The sequence below is a fragment of the Podarcis muralis genome, chromosome 3 (genome assembly GCF_964188315.1).
Source record: "Podarcis muralis chromosome 3, rPodMur119.hap1.1, whole genome shotgun sequence".
Lineage (NCBI taxonomy): Eukaryota > Metazoa > Chordata > Lepidosauria > Squamata > Lacertidae > Podarcis > Podarcis muralis.
In genome coordinates, this window is record NC_135657.1 from 47,975,401 (window position 1) to 47,999,052 (window position 23,652).

At 45.1% G+C, this 23,652-nt stretch overlaps 1 protein-coding gene across 1 annotated transcript in view; it reads right to left on the minus strand.

Annotated features, from left to right (window-relative positions):
* PGBD5 (piggyBac transposable element derived 5) overlaps positions 1 to 23,227 on the minus strand; it is a 76,830-nt gene extending 53,603 nt beyond the window's left edge. The window contains exon 1 of the mRNA XM_028723999.2: positions 22,489 to 23,227. Within this exon, the coding sequence (XP_028579832.2) occupies positions 22,489 to 23,176 (688 nt within the window). The 5' untranslated portion in view covers positions 23,177 to 23,227. The remainder of the gene's footprint in view (positions 1 to 22,488) is intronic.
* Between the last annotated feature and the right edge of the window lie 425 nt (positions 23,228 to 23,652).

Sequence of the window (23,652 nt, forward strand, 5' to 3'; positions counted from 1 at the left end):
CGGCTTTTCAAGCAAAGGTCACATTCACACCATACATTTAAAGCATATAACTTCCACTAGGATTCTTCCCAGGATCCTTAACCTGAGAACCATAGTTTATCCCTCACAGACTTAGAATTCCCAGCACCCTGAACAGACTAGAGTTCCCAGAATTAGGGAGGGGGGTTGTGTGCTTTCAGTGTATTGTGTGGATGTGTCCTTAAGCAACTGAGACAGCTACAAGGCTGAGAGCTCACCAAAACTTCCCTTTCTCCTGTGATTTCTTCTGCTTGTCACACAGTTTCTAGGCACGGGTTCGAGAAGTTTTTCTTTCGCCCTGCCACTTTCTCTGGGGAAACCCACGGTTCACTGCTGAATCAGAACAAACACCAGTCCACAGAATACCCAACTGACGTTTGTTCTGATTCAACCGTCAACCGTAGGTTTTGTCAGGGAAAGTGGTGGGACAAAAAGGAAAACCTCTTGGACTCTGTGCCTTAGAAATCACAACTGGATGAGCCCTTACAATGCCAGACCTGCTTTTGCTGCTCCTTTAGGTTGTTTTTCTTCTTCTTTTGAACTTCCTTCCTTCAAATGAGTTAGTTTAAAATACCTTTTGAACAAAGTAGAAGACAGCAAAGATCCCAGGCTGCATCTGCTAGCCTTCCCCCAGCCGAAGGCAATCTTTATAGGAACAGCATAGCAAGAAAATCATCAAAGGTAAAGAGAAGAAACAAGCCAGAGCTCCACAGGGGTTTGGGGTGCCTCTTTTTATATTATTGACCATTTTTATTGCTTTTGTGTTTTCTCTTTTTTTTTTTTCTTGAGCTTTTCAGTATGATGCTCAAAAGAAATTTCTTGGTTAAGCAATAATTTTCTCAACTAAGCCTTTTATCTTATATATATATATTGCTGACCATTATCTCCCCAGAATAAACTAACAAGCAGCACCTGCTGTCTCCATTCACCAGCCCCAGCTTTGAGGGAGCTTTCCGCTTCCTTACAATGAAATGGCCTGAATGAGCAATGCTGTTTTTTCAAGCTGGGGAATGGCTGCAGAAGTCTCTGTTCTAGGGTTTGGACTTGCATCATTTGGGAACTCTCTAGTTACCACACTGGTTCCTCAAGCCAGGGGTGGAGGAAGGGGGGGCAGTGGGTGAGGGCCACCATGGGTGTCACCACTGAGGGGGGTGACAGAATGTCTGAGCCACATGTCTCTCCTGGGAGAGACACGGTGGCTTGGGTGCGTGCAGGCTCTGCGCTGCCCAAATGGTCCACCCGCTGCCCCCCCCCCCCAGATGTAGGGTGGCTGAGTGGGAGGAAGCAGGCAGACTCCAGAGGCCCCGCAGTGTGCCATGCCCTGCCCCTATGGGAGCCACGCGCTGCCCCAGGCATCCGAGTGGCTTCCTCCCCCGCTGCCTCGAGCTGCAGTGTTAGTTGTGGAGAAGGAAGAATGCTCAGGACTAGCACTGGGAGATATATAAACATATCATCCAAAACCAGTTTGAAGTCCATATTGTTATGTCTGTTTCATTATTTTTCACCTGGCAATATATTGCAACTCATGGTGTGTGTGTGTACGCTATGCAAAAATCACAATGAGCACATATATCCACGATCAAGGCCCTTTTTGCCACAGAAGGCTATGGAGTGGTAGAGATTGGTGGATTTCTCTTGAAGCTTTAGATGTTTGTTTCTTTTTACTCATAATTCATTTCCGAGGTAAGATGGCCATTGACACAAATGTGAGCATCTGCTCACAGGATGCTCCTGCCAAAGAAGTGGAAGGAGATGGTCTCTGCCAATTCTGCCTTCATCTTACTGCTTCTTGGAAAGCTGTTCTGAAGAACTGAGGAACCCTCTGGGACAGCATGGAAGATGTAAGGGGAAGGGGGGTGGGGGTGGAAATTGTCTTCTTCTGCTTCCACACTTCCTCCAACAAGTGCTGGTTCTCAGTCCCTTCTGCCTTTCCATTTGCAGAAGGTGTGGTCTGGATCTAACCCATTGTATATGTGCATTATGCAGAATTAAATCACACTTCATGTCAATGGCTCTAAATGGACTACTTCCAACATACACACACAGTGCAGATTATATAGTATCTTCCTTTCATTTTGTACAATGAATCTGCCTCCCACCCCCAGCCCCCAGCCCCACGCACTTCTTCCATCATCCACATCTCTATGGGGTCTTTGTTCTTTGTTTACTTTCTGTTGTTCCATATTTGAACACACATATTTGGAGCATGGCTCCAAGGAGATCTGTGAGACACATATATGGATTTAAGAGAGAGAGAGAGAAGAAAATTGGGCATCATAAAACCGGGGGGGGGGGGGGGATTTTTGTGCTCAGTTGGTAGCTCCACTTGGGAGTTTTTGTTTTTTTTTCATAAGATGATGGTGTAGCAACTGTTCAGATTTGTGTTTGTCAATTTTTTAAAATACTTTCACAAAAAATAAAGTTTACAAATATGGTTTGGGATTACTGTACTGTGGAGAGAATTAGAGGTACTCTCTTCCATGAAGCAATTCTAAATAAGCTTGAAGAAGGAAGCCCTATTCTAAAATGGAGGGCAATGAGATGGTAAATGACAGGTGTCACTCCAAGTAGGTCAGTAGTCTTTCCTCATCATGAGAGGTGCTCAGAGGGAACAGGGGGACAAGTGAAACAATAAGCTTGCACAAACAAAACAACATCTTATTATTTTCCCGGGCCTGATTAACTGAATTGTCTTTTTTAGATTTCCAAAAATTATATTTACTAATAACAACATGATCTCATCTAATCCAATATCTAGGTCACAATCTACAACCAACTTCTGGTATGACAGAAGATTGTTTCAGCAGAAGGTTTTCATTATTACATTCCTGTTTTCTTAACCACAGGGCCACCTGAATCTGGTGTAAACTCCCTTGGTAACCACAGAACGTTTTCTCATTTCTTCTGATACAGAAAACTGACACTTAGAATTTTAAAGAAAATGCTCTTTTTATGGCCTGGTAATTTTCCACTCAGGTTTCTATAAGTATGATAGCTGGGTTCCTTACGCCTACAAAATCAAATAAGCTTACATGCAGGTATATATGTTGCCCTAAAATGCATAAATCATAACACTTTGCCTACAGACCAACACGGCTACCTATCTGTAACTGGAACTTTGCCTACAGTTCTTCTGCCATTTCCTTGTGACTCTTGGTATAAATAGGATCTCTGATGTGCAGAGCAAATTTGTGGACATAAAAACAAGGCCTTCCACCTTCAGTACAAACAAAATATTAATCTGCTTCATTTTAGGGCATTAAGAGCTGTCAATCTAGTCCTGAAAAATATTAATTAATACTTCTAACCTTGTCCTAAAACTGCCAAACAGCTTCATTAAGACTCCTGAGAGGTATATGTCTAGGATTAGATGACCCCAGGCTCCTACATACATGAGATCCCAGGCTGCTATTTAAAATCTCAGACATACACATATGGAGATTCCAGCCTTGCACTGCACAGCTGGGCCTTGAAACACACATTCATCTTCAGAGCTGAATTGGAGCCTGTGACGGAAAAATACTGTACAAGTTACTGTGCAGCTACCAAAGAATACAGCAAAGAATGTTTTTGTTTAGGCTTCACAGCTGATGCTAAGAATGAGGTGGAGCATGCTCAGTCGTCAGCAGTTACTTGTGCACAAAACAGCACCTGCAGCGAGAAGAGAATGTTCTTCCTCAGCGTTCCTCAATTTTTAAAGAGTGGCAATTCTACAAAGATGCCGCAAATGACCTCACATTCCTGGAAAATGGTACACATGACCCAAAGTTCATAGACAACATGCAGACTTTAAAAGGACAGTAGAATATAATGGGCTAGATATTCCTGTAGCAAAAAGTAAAGGAATTGGGGCAAGTGGAAACCTTACCTTTCCTAAGAAAATGGCGGTGTCATCCTACAGAAGTATAAGAAGCCAGGAAAGGAGATTTGTGGCCTGTAATGTTGTTTTGCTTTGGATTCTTCCCCAGAACCAAGGGACTAAGGACTTTGATTTTGCTGGTGAATGGAGAATTCAACCCTGTTCCCAACCATCTGGGGTGAAATGGCCCTGTCTCAACTTGATCCAGCCAAAGCCTACCCACTATCAGCCCAATTTGGTTCAGTATCCAGGCTTTGGACAGAGCACAGGTCTCCTACAAACCCAATAGGAAATTTAGTGGTGCTGCCATCTGTATCAACTGGTCCAAAAGAACTGGACACAATTCTAGAGAGAACTTAGAGTTGTGTGTAAATCCAGGTTACAGTGACGACACAGAGAGCAGCAAAGTACCCTCCTGAAGATCAATACTACCAGAACACTCAAGAAAGCAAGGAAGCTAAGGTATGCAAGCTGTGTTGGAAAAAACGATTAGGTTGTAAAATAACATTAGCATTTGGATCAAGAGAGCAATTTGGTACTATTAGTCCCATCCATGTACATATTAGAGGGCCTTGCTCGGAGAAGCTTCCCTTCTAAATGTTGAAGGCACCAGGGGAGCAAAAGAGAGGAGGAAAGGGTGAAGCAAGGGTTTCACCCATATAGCCTTAATTCTCATGTGTGGGTTTTGTTCTGGGCTGGTTTGTTTTGCTCTTGTCAGAATAGCACCCTGTGCAGCAGTTTGGCAGAGGTCCAGCAAACAAGCCTAATGAGCCATGCTGTTTTTCACTGAAATCCGCTTTGCTCTAAGACAACTGTGTTCTCTTTTGGGGAACAGGTACGTCTTAAGTCCTGCTCTCCAAGCAGGTCTTTCTCAGAAAGCAGCTGCTTTTTTGCTTGTTTATTTTGGAAGCAGGGGTAATTGGATAGTTGGATCCCAAGAAGCAGGATTCTGCATCTCTTCCACCACTCGTCCCTTTTATGGTTCTGCTTGGGACAGTGGTGCTTGGGAGGCAGTTTCTGCAAAATGCCGTAGAGGAAAATGACGGGCAGATTGGGCTCATCAACCTGGGAAGGTAGCCCCATCAAGGAGAAGGAAACCTCTGATCCTAAACCTCTGCTGCCTTGTGGGGTATCTTTGGCAGAATAAACCCTACACAAATCCAGAGTGAAGTTGCTAAGGTGGTTGGATGGTGCCATATATACCTCCTTCTGGCAACTCCTGTAGGCAAGCTGGTCCCAAACATATTGCTCTGCTTTCCTTTGTTTCCATCAGTGAGGCTGGGAAAGAGGTCTTCTTGTTTGGGCATCCCAGGACCTCCATGCACACTGCCCAGGCTTGCGCCCCAGAGAAGTCACTTCAGTGCTGCTAACACAGCAGTTTGACCTCACCCCTGGAGGCACACTCCATTGTCTCTCAAGACATATGGATGCCAGCAACAACTTTTGAGTAAACATGGGCTGAGTTGAAGTTGCTCAGTGGAAGGCTGTGGAGCACAGGAAGAGTAAGGGAACCGGCCACCATGACGGACAACTGAGAAATCTTTGACAGGCAGTCATCCCAGTTTCCCTACTGTGGTTGAGCTGCCCCAGTTACACATTTCCAGAAGGGTTAAGAATTTCCTCTCCAAGAGCAGGAAAAAGGAAGCAGCCTTGATGAATAAAGTCAGGTTGCTAGCTGCAGTCATTAGCACATTTCAATCTTCCATTCAAATTGTTAGCAAAGGCGGGATCACAGGAGGAAGACGGTGGCATTCCAGTATTTCAGATTGTTGCTGAGTCAGTGCCCAGAGAAAATGAGTGGCAATTCTCCTTTTGAAAACACCATTTTTTATTTATGTGGCACTCAGACAGAACCCCAAGTGACTGTTGTGACTCACATATCTTCTTTTACCAGAGAGCCAAGAAGAGTCGCAGTTACTACCCAGCACAGGACTCCTTCTTTTTAAAAGAACCACAGTGGAAATGTCTGGTCATATGCCATAGAACAAAGGCCAGGGGTCCCACAGAAATCAATGAGCTTTGCTCTTAAGACCTCAGTCCTTTTTTGTGTGATTTATGAGAAGACGAAAGGAACCATCTGATGAAAAGAATAGTGGAAGAAGCTGAATTTCTACAGACTATACCTGCTGAGAATGGAACTCCACTAACTGGGTAGAAGGGGGATATCATGTTTGATTATGTCCCTTTTTTATTATTAAATTTATTGGACACTTTTTCATACCACAGGCAATTTAAAGTGACTTTACAGAAAAACAAGCAAACAAAATAATAAATTCATTAAAACCGGTGGGGGGAGGGATACATTAAAAGCAACCACACCCCATTTTAAAAGGCCAAAGATTGTTAACATCCTTTTTCCGCTGCAGCCCCATCTGCCCCTCAAAAAATCTGCTCTGGGTGGCAGGAGGACATCCTGCACATTAAAGGAAACCTTTGAGAAGGGGTTTACGAACTAGTGGTGTCTAAATTTTATGAAATAATAAGGAATAAAACAATGATGGAAGTTGTACTTCAAAACATCTGAAGGACACCAGGTTGCCGGAGTGCCCTACATCTTCATAGGTGGTGCACCTATTTTGAGTCAAGTCCCACTGAACTCAAGTAAGTGAAGATGCAGAAGATGGGACTGAAAGGAACATGATTCCGGTTAATGGCTCATGATATTGCTGTCTTTTGTGACAAGGGCCCCTACTAGACATCTTTCTTATTTTGCATCTATGCTGATTTGTGCTCATGACGGTATCAGGGTGGTTATGTGCAACCCCTATTTTCAGTACTCTTCGTGCCTGCAGTCATTTTGGGGCACACATACTGCTTTGTTTCCAATCAGTGCATGTCCCATCTCTCCCTGCTGAAATCCTGTAACTCTTAAATGGTCCTGGGCTGGGTTGTCTATTTTTGTTGTGCTCTGTTGCCAGAGTGCGCCCCTCCAGACAGCGATAGTGCCGCAACATTGGGGAAACATTGCATAACAACTGATTAGATAGATGGGCCAGCATAAATTCACCACTACTACACTATTATTGAATCAGCAATATGTTGCAGAATACATCCATAAAAGGATCCTCCAAAGTGTAGAATGGTAAGGAGAAATGGCCATTTCTTGCAGAAGCATGGGCTCTATGAACTGTGCCTGCCTTAGGTTCACATAACTTCTTTTTCCAGATCTACTGACTGTCTTTTAAAGGACCCCAGCATTAATTAAGGGATAGTCATCTCGTCAAAATCTATCAACACTCTTTCTATTACTGTTCTGAATATAGCATATATGTCGGAGAGATTAAACTGCAGTGTTTGTTGACCTTTGCTTTCCTTTCCAAAGTAACATGGACTCTCATTCTCAAACCGGAAAATCAGGCTTCCATGCCAGCTTAGTCTCCAGGCTCTGCCTTTTGTCACAGAATTTGAGCTATGTGAATAATGCAGAGTTTGCAAAGAGAAACCAAACTGTTAAATAAACTGCACATTATTATTTGGAAAGCAGCTGGGTAGCCACAAGGAAGCAGTCAGATCTGAGGTGCATGTTCTGATTTCACAAATAATAAGGAACTTCGACTAAGTCATTCTGAAATGACAGCACAGAGGATACGTCTTAGAAGTGGTGATAGCGATGTCTCTCAATATGTTGGGGTGAGCACAGAGGCCATGGTGGCTGAGGCACAGGGGGGCACCGCCAGGTGTGCACACTTGTGCTGCTGCCACCATGGCAACCATGATGCCAGCTGTCCACCACCAGGCTCGTGTCGTTTGAAGAGGGTCACATGCATGTTTCCTGTTCGCTCACTGTCTGCGCTTGTGCCTTCAGCCATGTGTATCTCATACGGAACTTTCAACGATACGATACGATACGATACGATACGATACGATACGATACGATACGATACGATACAATACAATACAATACAATACAATACAATACAATACAATACAATACAATAATCTTTATTGTCATTGTCCCATGCAGAACAACGAAATTGAAAAAATCTACATCAGACATTCAAAAACCAACAAGCCTGCTATCCCAACTATCCCAGTCTGGTTAGCCCCTTAAAAAATCTGATAACCCATAATTGAATACAATATACTCACATAGAGACTATCTTACACTGCATTTAAAACCAAAATTGCATTTGGATAGAAACTGTTTCTCAGGCGGCTAGTCCTAGTCTTTATAACCCTGTACCTTCTTCCAGAAGGCAGAAGCTGAAAGAGATAATTTCCAGGGTGCGCACTATCCTGCACTAATTCTGCAGCTTTCTTATGGCATCTGGAAGCATAGATTTGATCCAAGGTGGGAAGAGTGCCCCCAATTATTCTCTCCGCAGTCTTTACAATATTGGACAGCATTGTTTTTTCCCTGACCATGCAGCTCCCAAACCACACACACAGACCATAAGTTAATACACTCTCAACAGTACAATGGTAAAATGCCATCATGAGAGATTATTTTTCCGGAGCATTCTCAGAAAATATAACCTCTGCTGTGCTCTCTTCACCAGGTCTTTGCTTTGCCACCCTTTAGCATCTCCCTTCTGTTGGGGTGTGGGGGTGCCACTAGCATCCTGTGTGCATGCCTGGTGTTTTTGCAAGGTTTATGTGTGTGTGATATGGGCTGCTAGGGCACTGCAGCACTCCAAATGCCTTTCACTACCCAGTCTTGCTGTTGTTGCCTGTGGGTGGGTGCTTCGCGTGTGCATTCCATCCCCTGGTTGTTTGCTTTCCCAGGCTATCAATTGCGTGCTGCTTCCCAGGAGCCCTCTCTGTGCGGCCTTGTCGTTCCTACAAATCTGATCAGGGCACCTGGGAACTTGTCCCCGCATGTCAACAGGTGGGCACAGTTCCCATACTGATACCAGCTGAGCCGGTTCTTTGTGTTTTGCTGGTTTATTTCCACCCCACTGGTCTCAGGCTGGCCCAGCCAACATTCCCCCCCTCCCTGAACCTCCTAAACTAGCTCTGGATCTGTCCTCCTTTATGCTGGTTTAACTTAAGCCTGTGCTTAGAATGGCCTAGTAAATCTATAAAACATTGCAGATGCCTCAACACATTCACCCTGAATGAAACAGCTGGCTTTTAAAGATGATGGGTGCACATATTAGCATGCACTATCTTCATAGCTGTCAACTTTTCCCTTTTTTAAAGGGAAATTCCCTTATTCCAAATAGGATTCCTCGCAAGAAAAGGGAAAGGTTGACAGCTGTGACCATCTTTGTAGAGACATTCTGTGTGAGAGAATGGGGAATGCCTCTTCTAATCAGCCCCTTCCCATTTTCAGATTTATTTATTTTAAAAAACCAACACCCTGGTTTCTAAGAAACTGATCTTTTAAAATTGACCCAAGATTTTAAAATCAATTCATCTAACTGATTAATTATTGCATCCACTTAATTCCAGTGTACTTTTCTGTGATGTATGTAGTGGTCTCAACAGCTCAGATTGCAGCCACCATGTCTCTTTAGAATATACACACATGCATATGAGTGGAAAATAGGATTGCCACCTTTGTTCTGGCAAAATACAGGACAGGGTGGGGCAGGGGTTGGGGGGCAATTTTTCTCCCATCTGGTGCTGAAATGAATTCAAAACAATCCATTATCATCTATTGCCGCCTAAATGGCCCCTCTGGAATTTTACACACACACACTTGTAAATCTGTGCTTTGCTACCCAGAGCTTAAATACATGACCTTTTGCACACCCTTTCTCACAAACGCATCTGGAGAAGATCCCTAACTTGGCAGAGTGGGAGGGAGGAGTGGAAATACAGGACAAACTGTATCCTGTATTGAATCAATACAGGACATAGCACCTTACATTGAACTACAGGCTGATCCGATATTGTACAGGATGGGACGGCAGGTCAAGGGTCAGCTGGCTCACCCCATATAAGGTAGTGGCACAACAGCATTGCGCTAAAGTTCTGCTCCAGCTCTTCTTTGCAAGCCATCCATTCTAAACTTCTTAACATTTCCCCAGGGAAACATTTGATGAATGAAAGCCAAAAGTTCCCTGCATAATCAAGGACACCAGGCGCACGTCCTCTGTGCTTGCTCAGTGCATTTCTGCTGCCACTCAGAATATTTTAACTGCAAAGAAAACATGGCCCAAATGAGCACTGGAGTCAAAATAAAACAAAGTGGTTCCATGGCACGAGGGGGAAATAACCTGTCCTTACGTTTGCTATGTTTTTCTTCTCTTTGGCCATCATTTAGGAAAATAACAGCATTTTTAAAGCTAAAACTGTCAACGCTCCACACTCTGCTCAGCAGTGCACTGCAGATCTTGCAAACATGGCCAGCTCCCAAAAGGCAGGTCCAGCTCTCTGCATTAATCAAGTTATCTCCTTGGTTTCCTGGCATAAATGTCTAGATTGTGCTATAGCAGGGCATGTGGGCCTGATTAAAATCTCTCCAGCTGAGAGGGATTTTTTGGCAGATGGGGGCACAGTGACATTCTCTTAGTAAAGGGGGGTTGTATCATTCTCTGGGACGGTTCCCATCCTTTTCAAAGGAGGCTTCGCACATAGGATTTCCCAGTGGATTGTACGCAAAAGGTTTTCGGTAATCTAGCAGTTTGCAGGTGACGCTTCCTAGAAATGTAGGTCAAAAACACCTTCCAGTGAAGGCAGATGTGCTCTGGGGTCTTCAGAGGTCTTTAAGAAATTTGGGCTGTCATTTCAGACCAGTGCTAGAAGTGGACACAGAGGTAACCTGTGATTTGATGGTGGTTTTGACAGCAGCACTGGTTATAAATGGTGGTTTTTATTTCATTTTTAGCAAGGATGCATGAGATAAACTTAACACAGGCTACCACAGAAATGCCATTTTATTTTTCATTCCCTATTTCAGTAATACAGTGGTACCTTGGGTTAAGTACTTAATTCGTTCCGGAGGTCTGTTCTTAACCTGAAACTGTGCTTAACCTGAAGGACCACTTTAGCTAATGGGGCCTCCCGCTGCCGCCACTGCGCCACCGGAGCCCAATTTCTGTTCTCATCCTGAAGCAGAGTTCTTAACCCGAGGTACTGTTTCTGGGTTAGCGGAGTCTGTAACCTGAAGCGTATGTAACCTGAAGCGTATGTAACCTGAGGTACCACTGTACATTATTAACAAAATAGCCTCAAAAGTAAACTAGTATTCTCTTAACTTGCATGCTTAATGTAATTATTAATCAACCAATGTTTTGCAGTGCAATCACATACATGTCTACTCTGAAGTAAGGCCCATTGGATTCAATAGGGATAACTCCTAGGTAAGTGTGAAGAGGAATGCAGCCATAGTTGGTTAATCAACTAAGACTGGAATCCTATACCCACGTACCTGGGAATAAGCCCCACTGAACTCCATGGGACTTCTGCACAGACATACTTAGGATACACTTTGTTCCCTGTAAGCTAACAAATGCTTGCAGCCCTAATTAAAAGCAAAGGGAAGTGGTCACTCATTGTTCCTATTTTGGTTCTTCACATTTCCACATCAGTTTGAAAAAAAAAAGGCCTCATGAAAATTCAGCATGCTAGTGCAAATTTCTCCTAAAACACACGTTTTTATATGCAATTTCTCCTAATATACAGATTTTTGCAAATCAATAATGCATGCAATTATGTAAACACTAGTAGGTGCATTTTCAGACATTAATTGAATAAAGAACTGCACTGCAAAATTCTGAAAAGTGCAAATTCTGAAGGATGGCTGTTTCAATGCATTATTATTAAGTGCAAATCATGTAGATTCACCTTGAAGTGCATCAACCTTTTCTCCTGTTCTTAATTACAAGTCCATTAATTCCTCCCATACCCAGAATTCCCAGGTTTACATCAGTAGCAACCCCTTGCTAAGGTTTTAAGGACTGGATCTCTCCATTGTTCTGCATTTAGTCCCACAGAACTATTCTAGATGCTGAAATGATTGAATGGATTATCCGCAAGGGAGAAGCAGAGTGTGCTCATTCAGACTCATCCTGGATTAAACTTGGGAAGTATCTATAAGAGCATCACTCAAATGATTCATGCCTGTGTAAGTGCATATACAAATAATGAAGGGAGAATAAGGCCATGATCCTCTCCAGCATTAATAGGGTTGCAGTCCTTTCCTTCCTCCTACTGTATTATCTTTATATCCACTTATACAGCAATGGGTCCCAGTTTAATCCTGGATAAATCAGAATGGACACTGGCTTTCTCTCTCTCCTACACACACTTATCTGGGAGTAAGTCCATCTCCCAGGGGCTTCAAATGAGGCTGACAGTGCTGCACATGGCTTTTGCTACGTTGAATGGAAGTTGGACTTTATTACAAAGTCCAGTTTGGTTCTGAGTGCTTCAGTGACTGAGCTGAGGACATGGGGGCAGGAAGCACAGAAATATGAAGGGAGAGAGCATCACTGTGCAGTTATCAGCAAGAGCCTGGGTGACAGGAACATAGCTCATTCCTCTGTGTCGAGCAGATCTGGGCTTCTCCAAAGCTTGTCCAGAAAAATGAAGTACTGGCTGTTCTACCCCTTACAAACCTGTGTAGAACCCTCACTGCATGGATTACTATAATCATATAATGCAACCATCATGCACACCTGCAAGGCAGCCAACTGAGGAGCAGAGGGCTTGCCAGGCAGGGGAAACCTGATTGGTAGCATCAAAGAAAAAGAGATGTTTGAACTTGTAAAGAGCAAACTTGCAAGTGGGGCTGTGTACTAAGAAGAAAGAGCAGACAGCCCACCTAAAGCGTGGGGGGAGATGCAAGACAGATGACTCCGTTGGCATTCAGTTTATGATCATTACCGGTATGTCTTTTAGAACCATTACAAAGGCAGGGGGAAACAAGCTTGCTCTATGGCAGAAAAGACAACATGCTCTTGTTAACAGCCAAACTTTGTGGGCATATTATTTAGCCACAACCCTCTGAATTCAGCATCACCACCATCATCAGGTGTTAACCACAATGAACATTATTAAAATGAGATCTTTTTATTCTCCCTCACTTCCTCCTCCTGCTGCTGCAAATCTACCCCGATATGATATGACAGGATCTGTTCTGTGACTCCAATGTATATACTACTTTTTCCCACTGAAAAAGACAACCCTGAAAAGACTCCTGTATCTGTATTATATCCCCTGGCACTGTGCAGATATCCTCATGCTGCTTCCCACCAGTGTCTGCTAGATGCCCATGCCTGCTATCTCAAGCTTAATTTTAAAAAGTCTAATGTTTTCAAAATCCTGCTACTGTATAACAGTGGCGTAGCGTGGGTTGTCAGCACCCGGGGCAAGGCAAGTAATTTGCGCCCCCTAACCCATGGATTTGCGCCCCCTAACCTGTGGATTTGCCCTAACCCCAGATGTTGCGCCCGGTGCGGCCGGCCCCCCCTGCACCCCCCACGCTACGCCACTGCTGTATAAGGAACAGGACAAATACAGCAGCCTGAGAACTGAGCACTCACAGCCTGCTTTTTTAAAAAGCAAACTTTAAAGGTAGCTAACATATAAAGCCCTGGAACAACACACCTGAAATGTTGGCAGGGCTAACCCCCTCTATAGTGGCTACCATATCCACAGAGCTCATGCCGCTATGTCAGAAACCAAGAATGTTATAGCCATTTACATGTTGCAATGCAAGTCAATGGGATTTTTAGAGTTGTGTAAAACTCAGGTGCAGATTAGGTCAAACTAGGTCCAGATCAGTCTGAAACAGACAGGGCCTCAGCAGCACTTACAAATCAGATTGGGTTGGAGGTCCATGCACAGTCTTATTGCTTACCTTATTAACTTATTGCTTTCTGAATAAGTTAAACAGAACAGATCCCGATACTTGAGGATCCCCACTGCTTACTTCCTTTCAGTGTGAAAGCTGTCATTTATTCCCAGCATCTGGTTTCTGCTCTTTAACCAATTACAGATCCCCAAGAGAGCATGTCCTCTTATACGATGACTGCCAATTTCACCCAAGAGCCTTTGGTGAGAGACTAAGCTTTTTGAAAGCCCAGTGTGAAATATCTACTAGTTATTCCTCTCTGCAGGTTTGTTGATACTCAAAGACACTAACTACCTTTTAGAAAAATTATAATATTCTTGATAAATATTTCTTAACTAACTTCCTCTTGAAGAATTTTATAGCTGCAAAGGAAAGAACTGCCTGACCAAAAAATAAACCGGGGGGGGGGGGGTTGTCTGTGTACTGATTTTATGCTAAAATTCCTTCATATCTCAATTGCAATAATACATGCCATCCCTTATGAAAAACTGGTAGTACTTAAAATTTTGCAATCTCTGTTCTGCAAGACAGATATCATGCATAACTAGAACATTTTTTTAAAGAAAAAGGTAAGAAGAGTTATAATGTTGAAAAATCACAAGCGTTAAATAAGCAGAAAAGTGGGGGGGAGGGACATGTTCTGTCACACTTTTGAAAAGCTTTATATAATAGAGATAGTCTAGAATTTATATTATTTATATTATCGTTCTGCTTCATTGCAATGCCTCCAACACTGGAAAAAGATTGACAGATTCACTGAGCCCAGCTGTAAGATCCACGAGATTTTCTTCTCTAAAAGAAAAATTATCCTTTTTTAAAGGCACTTCTCTGGAAAAGGAATGACTAATGCCATTTGCATCAAGAGACTGGCTCTGTGACTAACTCTCCTAAGGAATTTTTTTTTCTTTTTGCTGAGATCTCAATGTACATTTCCTGGGCCTATGTAAAAAATAGACAACTTCGCCTGATGTTAGCATTGCAACATTTGGCTCCCATCCCACCTCCGTTGTCCTTCTTGAGATAACCCACAGAGGCCTGGTCAGGGAGGTAACATGGCCCCAGTACTGTGCTTCTTCCAAGTCCCATTGCCTTTGGAGGTGATAGCTCAGTCTGCTTTGCCAACAGAGGGTCCCAGCTTCAATCCCCGGCACTGGGGAAGGACACTAAGACCCTGGAGAGTCAACAGTACTGAACTAGCTGGACCAGTGGTCCGATGTGTTTGAGATCAGGCAGCTTCCTAAATGCTGTGGCTGACTGACACACAACACAGACTGGCTCTAGACTGTGGAGCTCACTTCCTCCAGAACTCTGTTTGACCCCCCCTCCCCTTTTCTGCAATTTCAGTAAACTGAAAAGATGTTTTTTCTTTTGCCAAGCTGTTGCTTTGCTTGGAGTTTTTGCTGTCCTGCTGCTGCTGTACTTTCAGGCTCCTTCTTATTTTTAGCTCTGCTTGTTTTTATTATTGCTTTGTTATCATGATATGCTCCCCCCCCCCCACACTTTTATAATGTTAGCAGCCACTTTAGGGACCGAGCGGGGCTGACAAGTGAGGAAACAATGTATTAGTAAATATTAATAAATATTCTTTGCAGTGGGGGTGGGGCAGATATTTGTATTCACGGCGATTCTGCAAGAATGCTCTTTCATACAACCGTAGAGTTGGAAGGGACCCCATCTGGTCTAACCCCCTGCAATGCAGGAAACTTAACTAAAGCATCCATTTTACCTTTCCTTTCACATTTTCTGGCACAGGAATATAGGAAGCGTTATACCATGCAAAACCATATACCTCAGAATTATTTACTACGCTGAATAGCTGTGGCTCTCCAATGTTTCAAATACGCGTCCTTTTCACTGACCTATCTGTAGAAGTAGGGGATTGAACCTGCGACTTTTGACACACAAAGCATTTGCTCCCCAACTCAGAGCTCCTTCCCATATTTATTGCACTCCCTGCCCTGTCTGATGGGTGAGGGGGAAGTGTCCCCACATCCAAAAAGCCCGTTTCTTTTCACACACCTTGTCCCCCATTTGCTTTTGAACCTTCTAGTTTTAAAATATAAGCAGCAAAACATAGGGTCTGATCTAACTAAGACTCACAGTCAATGGACCCAAGTTAGTTACATTCAGACTTTGAGTTTGATGAATGCTGGATGCAGTCCCTGGTGTTCCTCTCAAATGTCCTTTTCACATGCAATTTTCCCCCAGGACAAAATTGGTTCTCTGTATGTGTTGCCAACAGCTTCCCTCTCTCTTACTTTTAAGTTTCTGAAACATTTGCATCATCCCCCATATTAGATAAATTGTCACGAACAGGATGCTTCCCAGCTCCTTTTGGCTTTTCCTTAGGAATCTTCATCCTTAGCTTTGCATTTCCAGAAAATAAGACTTCAAACCTACAACTGCTTAAAGGCAGAAATAGCAAGAATATGTCTTCTTATCTTGATTCCAGCTTCCATGCCATTTTTTAAAAGAGATATTCATCCTTTGCAGAACAAAGGTCTACATTTTGTTTAGGTTCTAGATTCAAACCAGCAGTTTGCTTCCACTAGAATATGGCAGCCCAGAAGGTTCCCCATGAGGGAAAGCAGCTCTCAGGCTGAAAAGAGTCTTTTGCTCATGATCTAGTCCAACATCCTTCTTCCCACAGCGGCCGGCCAGACACCACCACAAAGCCCACAAGCCTGCTGGGAGGCAACAGTCCCTCTCCCGCTGATATTCACCCAAAAACTGTCCCCAGGCCTGGAGGTTCCAGTTAGTTGTCAGAACTAGAAGCTGCCGATAGCCTTATCTTCCATTAAATTTGCCTAATCCCATCTTAAAACCCGGCTATAGGTCCATCACCACATCTTATGGCAGAGAATTCCATCAACTAAAACACACGTGGTACAAAGTAGCACTTCATCTTGTCCGTCCTAGAGTCGCCTGCCAAGCATTTTCAGTTTAGGGCACTGTGTTGTAGCAAGCAGCTCAGCCACTGAGACCATATAACACCGGTCCTGGAAGATCTTCATTGGCTCCCAGTACGTTTCTGAGCACAATTCAAAGTGTTGGTGATGACCTTTAAAGCCCTAAACGGCCTCAGTCCAGTATACCTGAAGGAGCGTCTCCACCTCCATCGTTCTGCCCGGACACTGAGATCGAGGGCCTTCTGACTGTTCCCTCGCTATGAGAAGCCAAGTTACAGGGAACCAGGCAGAGGGCCTTCTCGGTAGTGGCGCCCGCCCTGTGGAACACCCTCCCACCAGATGTCAAAGAGATAAACTACCTGACATTTAGAACACATCTGACGACAACCCTGTTTAGGGAACTTTTTAATGTGTGACATTTTAATGCATTTTTAATCTTTGTTGGAAGCCGCCCAGAGTGGCTGGGGAAACCCAGCCAGATGGGTAGGGTACAAATAATTAATTATTATTTCTCCATCCATCTGGCCCAGGACTGTCTATTCTGATCAGCAGAGGCTCTCCAGGGTCTCCAGCACTGGTTTTTCCTGTCACTTGCTACCTGGTCCTTTTAACTAGAGATGCTAGGGATTGAATCTGGGACCTTCTGCATGGAAAGGATAAGCTCAAACCCATTTGTTGCTCTCCCTTGTCAGTCCCCCTACAATGGAGTGGCGGGGGCAAGGGACTTATTCCAAAAGCCAAGCTTTACTGCATATTTGGAAATTTCCCTCCCATCAGCATCATCAGGGACCTTCTGGCTCCAGCCATTTTGGTGCCCAGCACCTCCATATGCCAGCAACCAACTTTTATTAACAGGAAGGATAATAATATTCACTCCAACAGAAATACTGATCTGGCAGAGGCAACACGTACCTTAGAGTGGGCAGGAGTCTCTCATCTTACTGTGCCTCCCTCCACCTCCTCCACATCTGCTCTAGGATTGCAAGAACCCCCAGATAAGTAGTTGCAGGGGGTGGGGGAGAAAAGATGAGATCTGATGGAACAATCTCCTTGGTGCTACGTTGAAGTCCACTATTTTTAACTCACAGGCTAATGGATTATGGAACGAAAGTATCACACAAGGTAGACTGTGGTTTTCCCAACCCTACTCTATGAAGCAGTCTCATGTTCTTAAATGGATTTATTCTTAAGTGAGTGTTTTGAGATCAGCAATCTAAGATGGCTGTACAAAATATCGAGAGAAAATAGATCTTGGCAACTAGTTAGATTGCTGAAGTTTGTAGTCACGTGGTCCAGAATATATATTTGTCTGACTTCTAGAGCTCAGATGTATTGCAAAGTCAGTGTCTCTTCCCTGCAAAATCCTTCTCCAGCTCAGGACGTGAAAAGAGTTAAATGTACGACTAGGGGCCAGACTGTCTTACAGCTAAATGTACAAAAATTGAAAACGTTCATCTTTTTTTTATCCAAGACTAGGACACTAAATCACAGCATCAGTGGAGCCACTAAAGGGCGGATTTTAGAGCTCTGGGATCCCTGAGTTATTGGTCCATTGTCTTGGGAGAAAATGAGCTGTTCAATCTCTGAACCTGCCTGATGTATCGCAGGGAAGCTCCCCAACCAGAGTGAGTTAAAGCCTGGGACATTTATACTGGCTTTGTAAATCTCCCCTCTCTGCTACAACAGCTCAAGTCACTGTAGACCTGGGAGCACAACTAGGGCAGAGGTCTTACCAAACACATGGGCTAAATACAAGAAGTGTACAAAGTATATCAAGCTAGTCTTGTCTCCCTTTCAGCTCATGTGGCTCAAGAATATTCCCTGAGCTTGATCAAATAGTTTGACAATTTTGGTTTCTCATTTTTTCACCCCAATATAATGCATTTTGTTATTTTCACTAATGTTTGTATTTGTATGCATGTGCTAACTTAGTATATGCATACAGTGGTACCTCAGGTTACAGACGCTTCAGATTACTGACTCCGCTATCCCAGAAATAGTACCTCAGGTTAAGAACTTTGCTTCAAGATGAAAACAGAAATCACGTGGCGGCGGCGTGGTGGCAGCAGGAGGCCCCATTAGCTAAAGTGGTACCTCAGGTTAAGAACAGTTTCAGTTTAAGAACGGACCTCCGGAACGAATTAAGTTCTTAACCCGAGGTACCACTGTATTTTGTACACATAACTTGGCTGGAAAGTTGCCCTCCAAATTCAGCAGAGTGCAAATTTTGAAAGATATCTGTGTTTTTTGGTTTGTGTAGTTATGGAAAGAATGAATTAAGCAGATTCACTTCAAATGCAAACTCAATCAAAATTCCCTCTCCATCCCTATAGTCAAACAAGCTCAGGGACCACAGCCTTTCCAGAGCTATGCCTTGTGCCAGTAGCTCAGGTATTATGCAAATCCTTGGAGCCTCTAAAAATAAAATAATCATCCTTTGGGGTGGTCTTTTTTGTTTCTTTTATTTGCTTTGTTGTTGTTGTTGTTGTTTACACATTTCCATCCATAGTATCCAGGGCAAGTAAATTTAAAAAATAGAAACTGAAAAAGTGAAAGAAGAAAATACTTAAAATAAAGGATTGGGTGAAGAAAATGAGAAGCAAAAAACAAATAAGAGAAGCTCTAACAGGAAGTAAAATAACTTGGTTTAAATGTATACAACTGGAGAAATGGACAAAGAAGTGGTTAAGGGAAAACAAGAACTGCAAAAAATATATACAAAATATGAAAAAATGATTATAAAAAGGGGGGATAAATAAGAAAATAGTTATAAAAGGTATTTTACACCAGTCAGATTAAATCAAATAAACAAGGCATATTTGGTGTTATGTTGGAGGGGGCTGTTCACATGTGGTGGGGGTGTAAATATAGAATCCAAGGCTTAAACAAACTGAGAAACCAACATACAATTTTGAGAACCAATTGAAGAAATTACGAGCTAGACAAGAAGTCTCCGAAAAAAGACAAACTCCCCCACCACACATACACAGATAAATAATTCCAAAGAAATTCCAACTCGAGCAACACCCACTCCTACTTGCTACACAGCTGTTGCCAACATCTGCTCACATTGTCCAATTCTTACAATTCAATGCAGTGAATGCATCCAGTATAGTGGTGGGGTTCTTCATTAAGAAAATGTTAAAATGCTACAATATAATTTTAACCAGGCTACATCCGACATTTTTCACCACCACATACTATAAAACCTGGTATATCACATTGTTAAGAGCCACACATTTGTCAGCACACTTTAAAAAAAAAAGTTTATTCACCAACTTTGAATTTCCTAGTCAGACTCATTAGGAGTCCCATCTGACACAGTCATCAATCCACAACTCATAAATGTCTACCTAGACCTTCAGGTGTTGTTGGATTCCATCTTTCATGAGCCCAAGCCAACATGGCCAATGGCAAGAGATGGTGGGCGCTAAAGACCATCAACTTCAGGAGGGTCACAGGTCTGGATTCTATGATTCTGCAGACTAGATGAGAGCAAGTAGATACAGTATTGTGCTTCATGAGAAACGCTCCCCTCCCACTCACTGCAGAATGCCAGAGAGCCCTGCATCATGTGCTTTGTTGTTCAGAGGTATCCTTAGGGCTGATTCACACTTGCACCTTTGTCACTTTAGAACTCGTCACCCACTGGCTCTTGGTAGAACCATCTCTATGGGCAAAAATTACTGTATTTGAGCAACACAAAAGCAGATTCTCACATGCACAATGTATTACCATTTTTTACAGTCAAGTCATCACTTGCTGTTGCAGTCACCGAGTGGTGAACATTCATTTGTGAACTCTCCTGGAATCATCCAAGGAGAAGGGCTTATGATCCTGCTAATCCAATCCCTGCCCCTCCTGGGATCCCAGGAGAGAAAGGGACAAGGCAAACACCATCTCAGAAGACCACCTCCAGCCAGAACATCTCAAAAGACCACCTCCAGCTAGACTTACCTCCACCTGCCACCAACTGGCCCAGAGGAAGAATCCCGAAAACTTATTAATATGTTTAATATGTTGATATTGATTGTTGCTTTTTAAAATGTAATTTAAATGCTACTTCTAAGCCAACTTGAAAGGATTTGTATCCTAAAAGGTGGGATATAAACCATTCTCATAAATAATCAATCATAAACAAGAGGCAGTTGACATTTTCCAAAAGTAGCCAAGCCCTGCCTGCCAATGACTAAGCTTTCAAAGTTTCTGACTGGCATGTAGATCTACACTTAGCTAAAGTGATATCCAAAGAAAACTTAGGAACCTCTGTGCATCCATTCCTGAAAGCCACCTCACTCCTTTCTCCTCCTGCGCAGCTGGTTTCCCAGGCCGCAGCCTAAGAAAAGCTTGTTCCCCTAATGACTAACAGGCATGATGAAGAGGAGTCTGCCCTACAAGCTAGTCTTTTAATGAGGCCAGGATGCAGCCAGACATTCAGGGCTGGGCTGTCGCACTAGCTCTGGGGATCTTGCAGCTCATTTATGTCTGCTGACCCACTCTTTACAAGATGCAGTGAGACGGCTTGGCTCAGCAGTTGAACACCCAAGGCTTCCTTGTTACTACTCAGGTTAGAGAGGGATTCTCTCAAGCAGAAATTTCCAAAATGCTCTGTTACTTGAAAGGATGACCATTTTACTGCACAGGGTGGCCCCCTTTTCGGGAACACACTTCCAAGGTGCTTTGTTTTTGAATGCTCCGCAGCTCCCTCAAACTCTACAGATCAGACCACACGGCCAGTTCTGAAACTGGAAAATGGAATGGATCTGAGACTTTTTGAGGCTTTGCCCTCTAAACAGATGGTATGGGATGGAACCTGCCTTAGTTCCCTTATTTTTATTAGTAGTCATTATTATTTCCTCTTGATACAAGGTCCCAGGGCAGGTTACAACAATGTCAAAATACAACATCATAAAAACCGGTTTCCCACTCCCCTTTTATATTTTATTTATAATTTATATTTAATTAAAGAGAACAATAATGGGGAGCAGTGGCGTAGCGTGGGGGGTGCAGGGGGGGCCGGCCGCACCGGGCGCAACATCTGGGGTTAGGGCAAATCCACGGGTTAGGGGGCGCAAATTACTTGCCTTGCCCCGGGTGCTGACAACCCACGCTATGCCGCTGATGGGGAGGGACCTTCATGCATTCGCCTTGCATGAAGAATGCCCTAGGTAGAACTGAGAAAGCCACTGTTTGAAACCCCCAGCAGCCGCTGCCAATCTGTGTGAACAGCACTGAACTAGCTGGATCAACTAGCTCTGACCAGCTCGAAGGCAGCTTCCTCTGCTTCCTGGAGAGCGATGCGCCTTTTCCGCATCTCCTCTCCTCTGGGCAGATCTAGGCAGCAGCGGTGACTGCAGTCTGGCACTGACGAGATCAGCTTCCTTCCTCCTCTCCTTCGAGCTCGCACAGAAGATGGCTCTGCTCAGGCAGGGTCACCCCGCTTCAAAAGGGGGTTCTTTCCCCAACACCCCACAATGTGGAAGAGTCACTCGATAGAAGAGCATCGCCGTTATCCATTTATAAAACGCACACATCTCTTGACACTTTCCTGGCTAGGCACAGCAGCAGCCCGGATGCAACAGGGGACCATCCCATTACAGACCGTGCCACACTTTCGATGGTGCCGCCGTCTTTGGGAATTAAGCGGGGCGCTCCTCGCAAGAAGAACCGGCCAACAGGGCGAGGAGGAAGCCATGCACCTACCCGGGAGCCCGTCCAGACGTGCTCTTCCCTAAGTTCGCGGGTCTTTCCCTAACCAGGAAGTCTTAGGCACCAGGGGCTGCGCCTTCCCCGCACCACCCAGTAACTCCCCACTTCTCCCCACCGCACTTTACAGAATCCTCGGAACGAGGGGCGAAGGGTTGCTACTCGCCCCACGCGCACACTTAGAGACCCACGCATTTCGAGTCACCTAAGCTCCCCCACCGTCACACACACACACACCCGAGCCGATTTACCGCTGCTATCCTTGAAGGAAGGGGTCGCGGTGTTTCTCAAGCTCTGGCTCCAGCCCCTCTTCTCATCCTCCACCTCCTCCTCTTCCACCTTCTCCTCTTCCTCCTGCTGCTGCTCCAGGGAAGCCGGGCAAGCCGCCTCCGAGTCGCCGGGCACTTGCTGCTGCTGCTGCTCGGCCGCTGGCTTGGCTCCGCGTCTCGCCGCCGTCCTTCCCCGCTGGCTGCGTCCTCCGTCCGGGGCTTCGCGCTCCTCGTCGGCGTCCTCGTCGGAGGCGGAGCGCGACTCGGCCGTGGTGCTGTAGAACGGGTTGCCGCCGCTGCTGTCCTGGCCCGACTCGCCGAAGACGTCGTCGGAGATCTGCAGGCTCTCGTAGCGGCAGCGGGCCGCCTCCAGCAGCGAGAGCGCCTTCAGCCTCTGGCCGCCGCCGCCGCCGCCGCCCTCCGCCATCATCTCGCCCGCCGGCGCCAGCAGCAGCCCCCGCTCGGCCGGGTCGTCCGGCCGCAGGCAGCAGCCCAGCAGCAGCAGGGGCTCGGTCACCGAAGGAGGCAGGCAGGCTGCGGGAGCAGCGGCACAGCCGCTTTCTCCTCCTCCACCGCCTCCGCCGCCTCGGAGCCCAGCCTCCCGTTCTCCCCGGCACAACCCGCCCCTGTGTGTGTGCAGAGCCATGGGTGGAAGCAGCCAGCTCAACATCTCTCCCAGTGCCTCATCGAGCCAATTGTAGCTGCAGTCCTGAAGCGGGAGGTGGGGTTTTATGCGCGCTCCGGACGCCCGGAGTCCGCCCTTTCCCCGCCCCCGAAAGGGGACGGTCTCCGCCGCTTAAAACCACAGGCTTGCCTGGGAGGAAGGCGAGAGAGAGGCTGCTGCGCACAGAGCAACCGTCCAGCCGGACCAAACGCCAAGCGCCTCGCCGAGCCCCTCTGCGCAGCTCCGGCTTGTGGAGCTGTCCAGCGGCGCTGGTGCTGAAGCCCCACCAGCCTCTGGACTCCGTCCCCCAGAAGTCTGGAATTAGTGAGTTCAAGGCAAGGCGAGCGAGATCAAGCCGCCTCTCCACTTGCAACAACAAACAGATGTGGCACATGGTCTGAAAGGAAAGTCGGCAAGCAGCAGGACCCAGCAGGACTGGTCGGCTGACCGGAGCCGGAAAAGAATTGGGGAAAGGGGGGGGG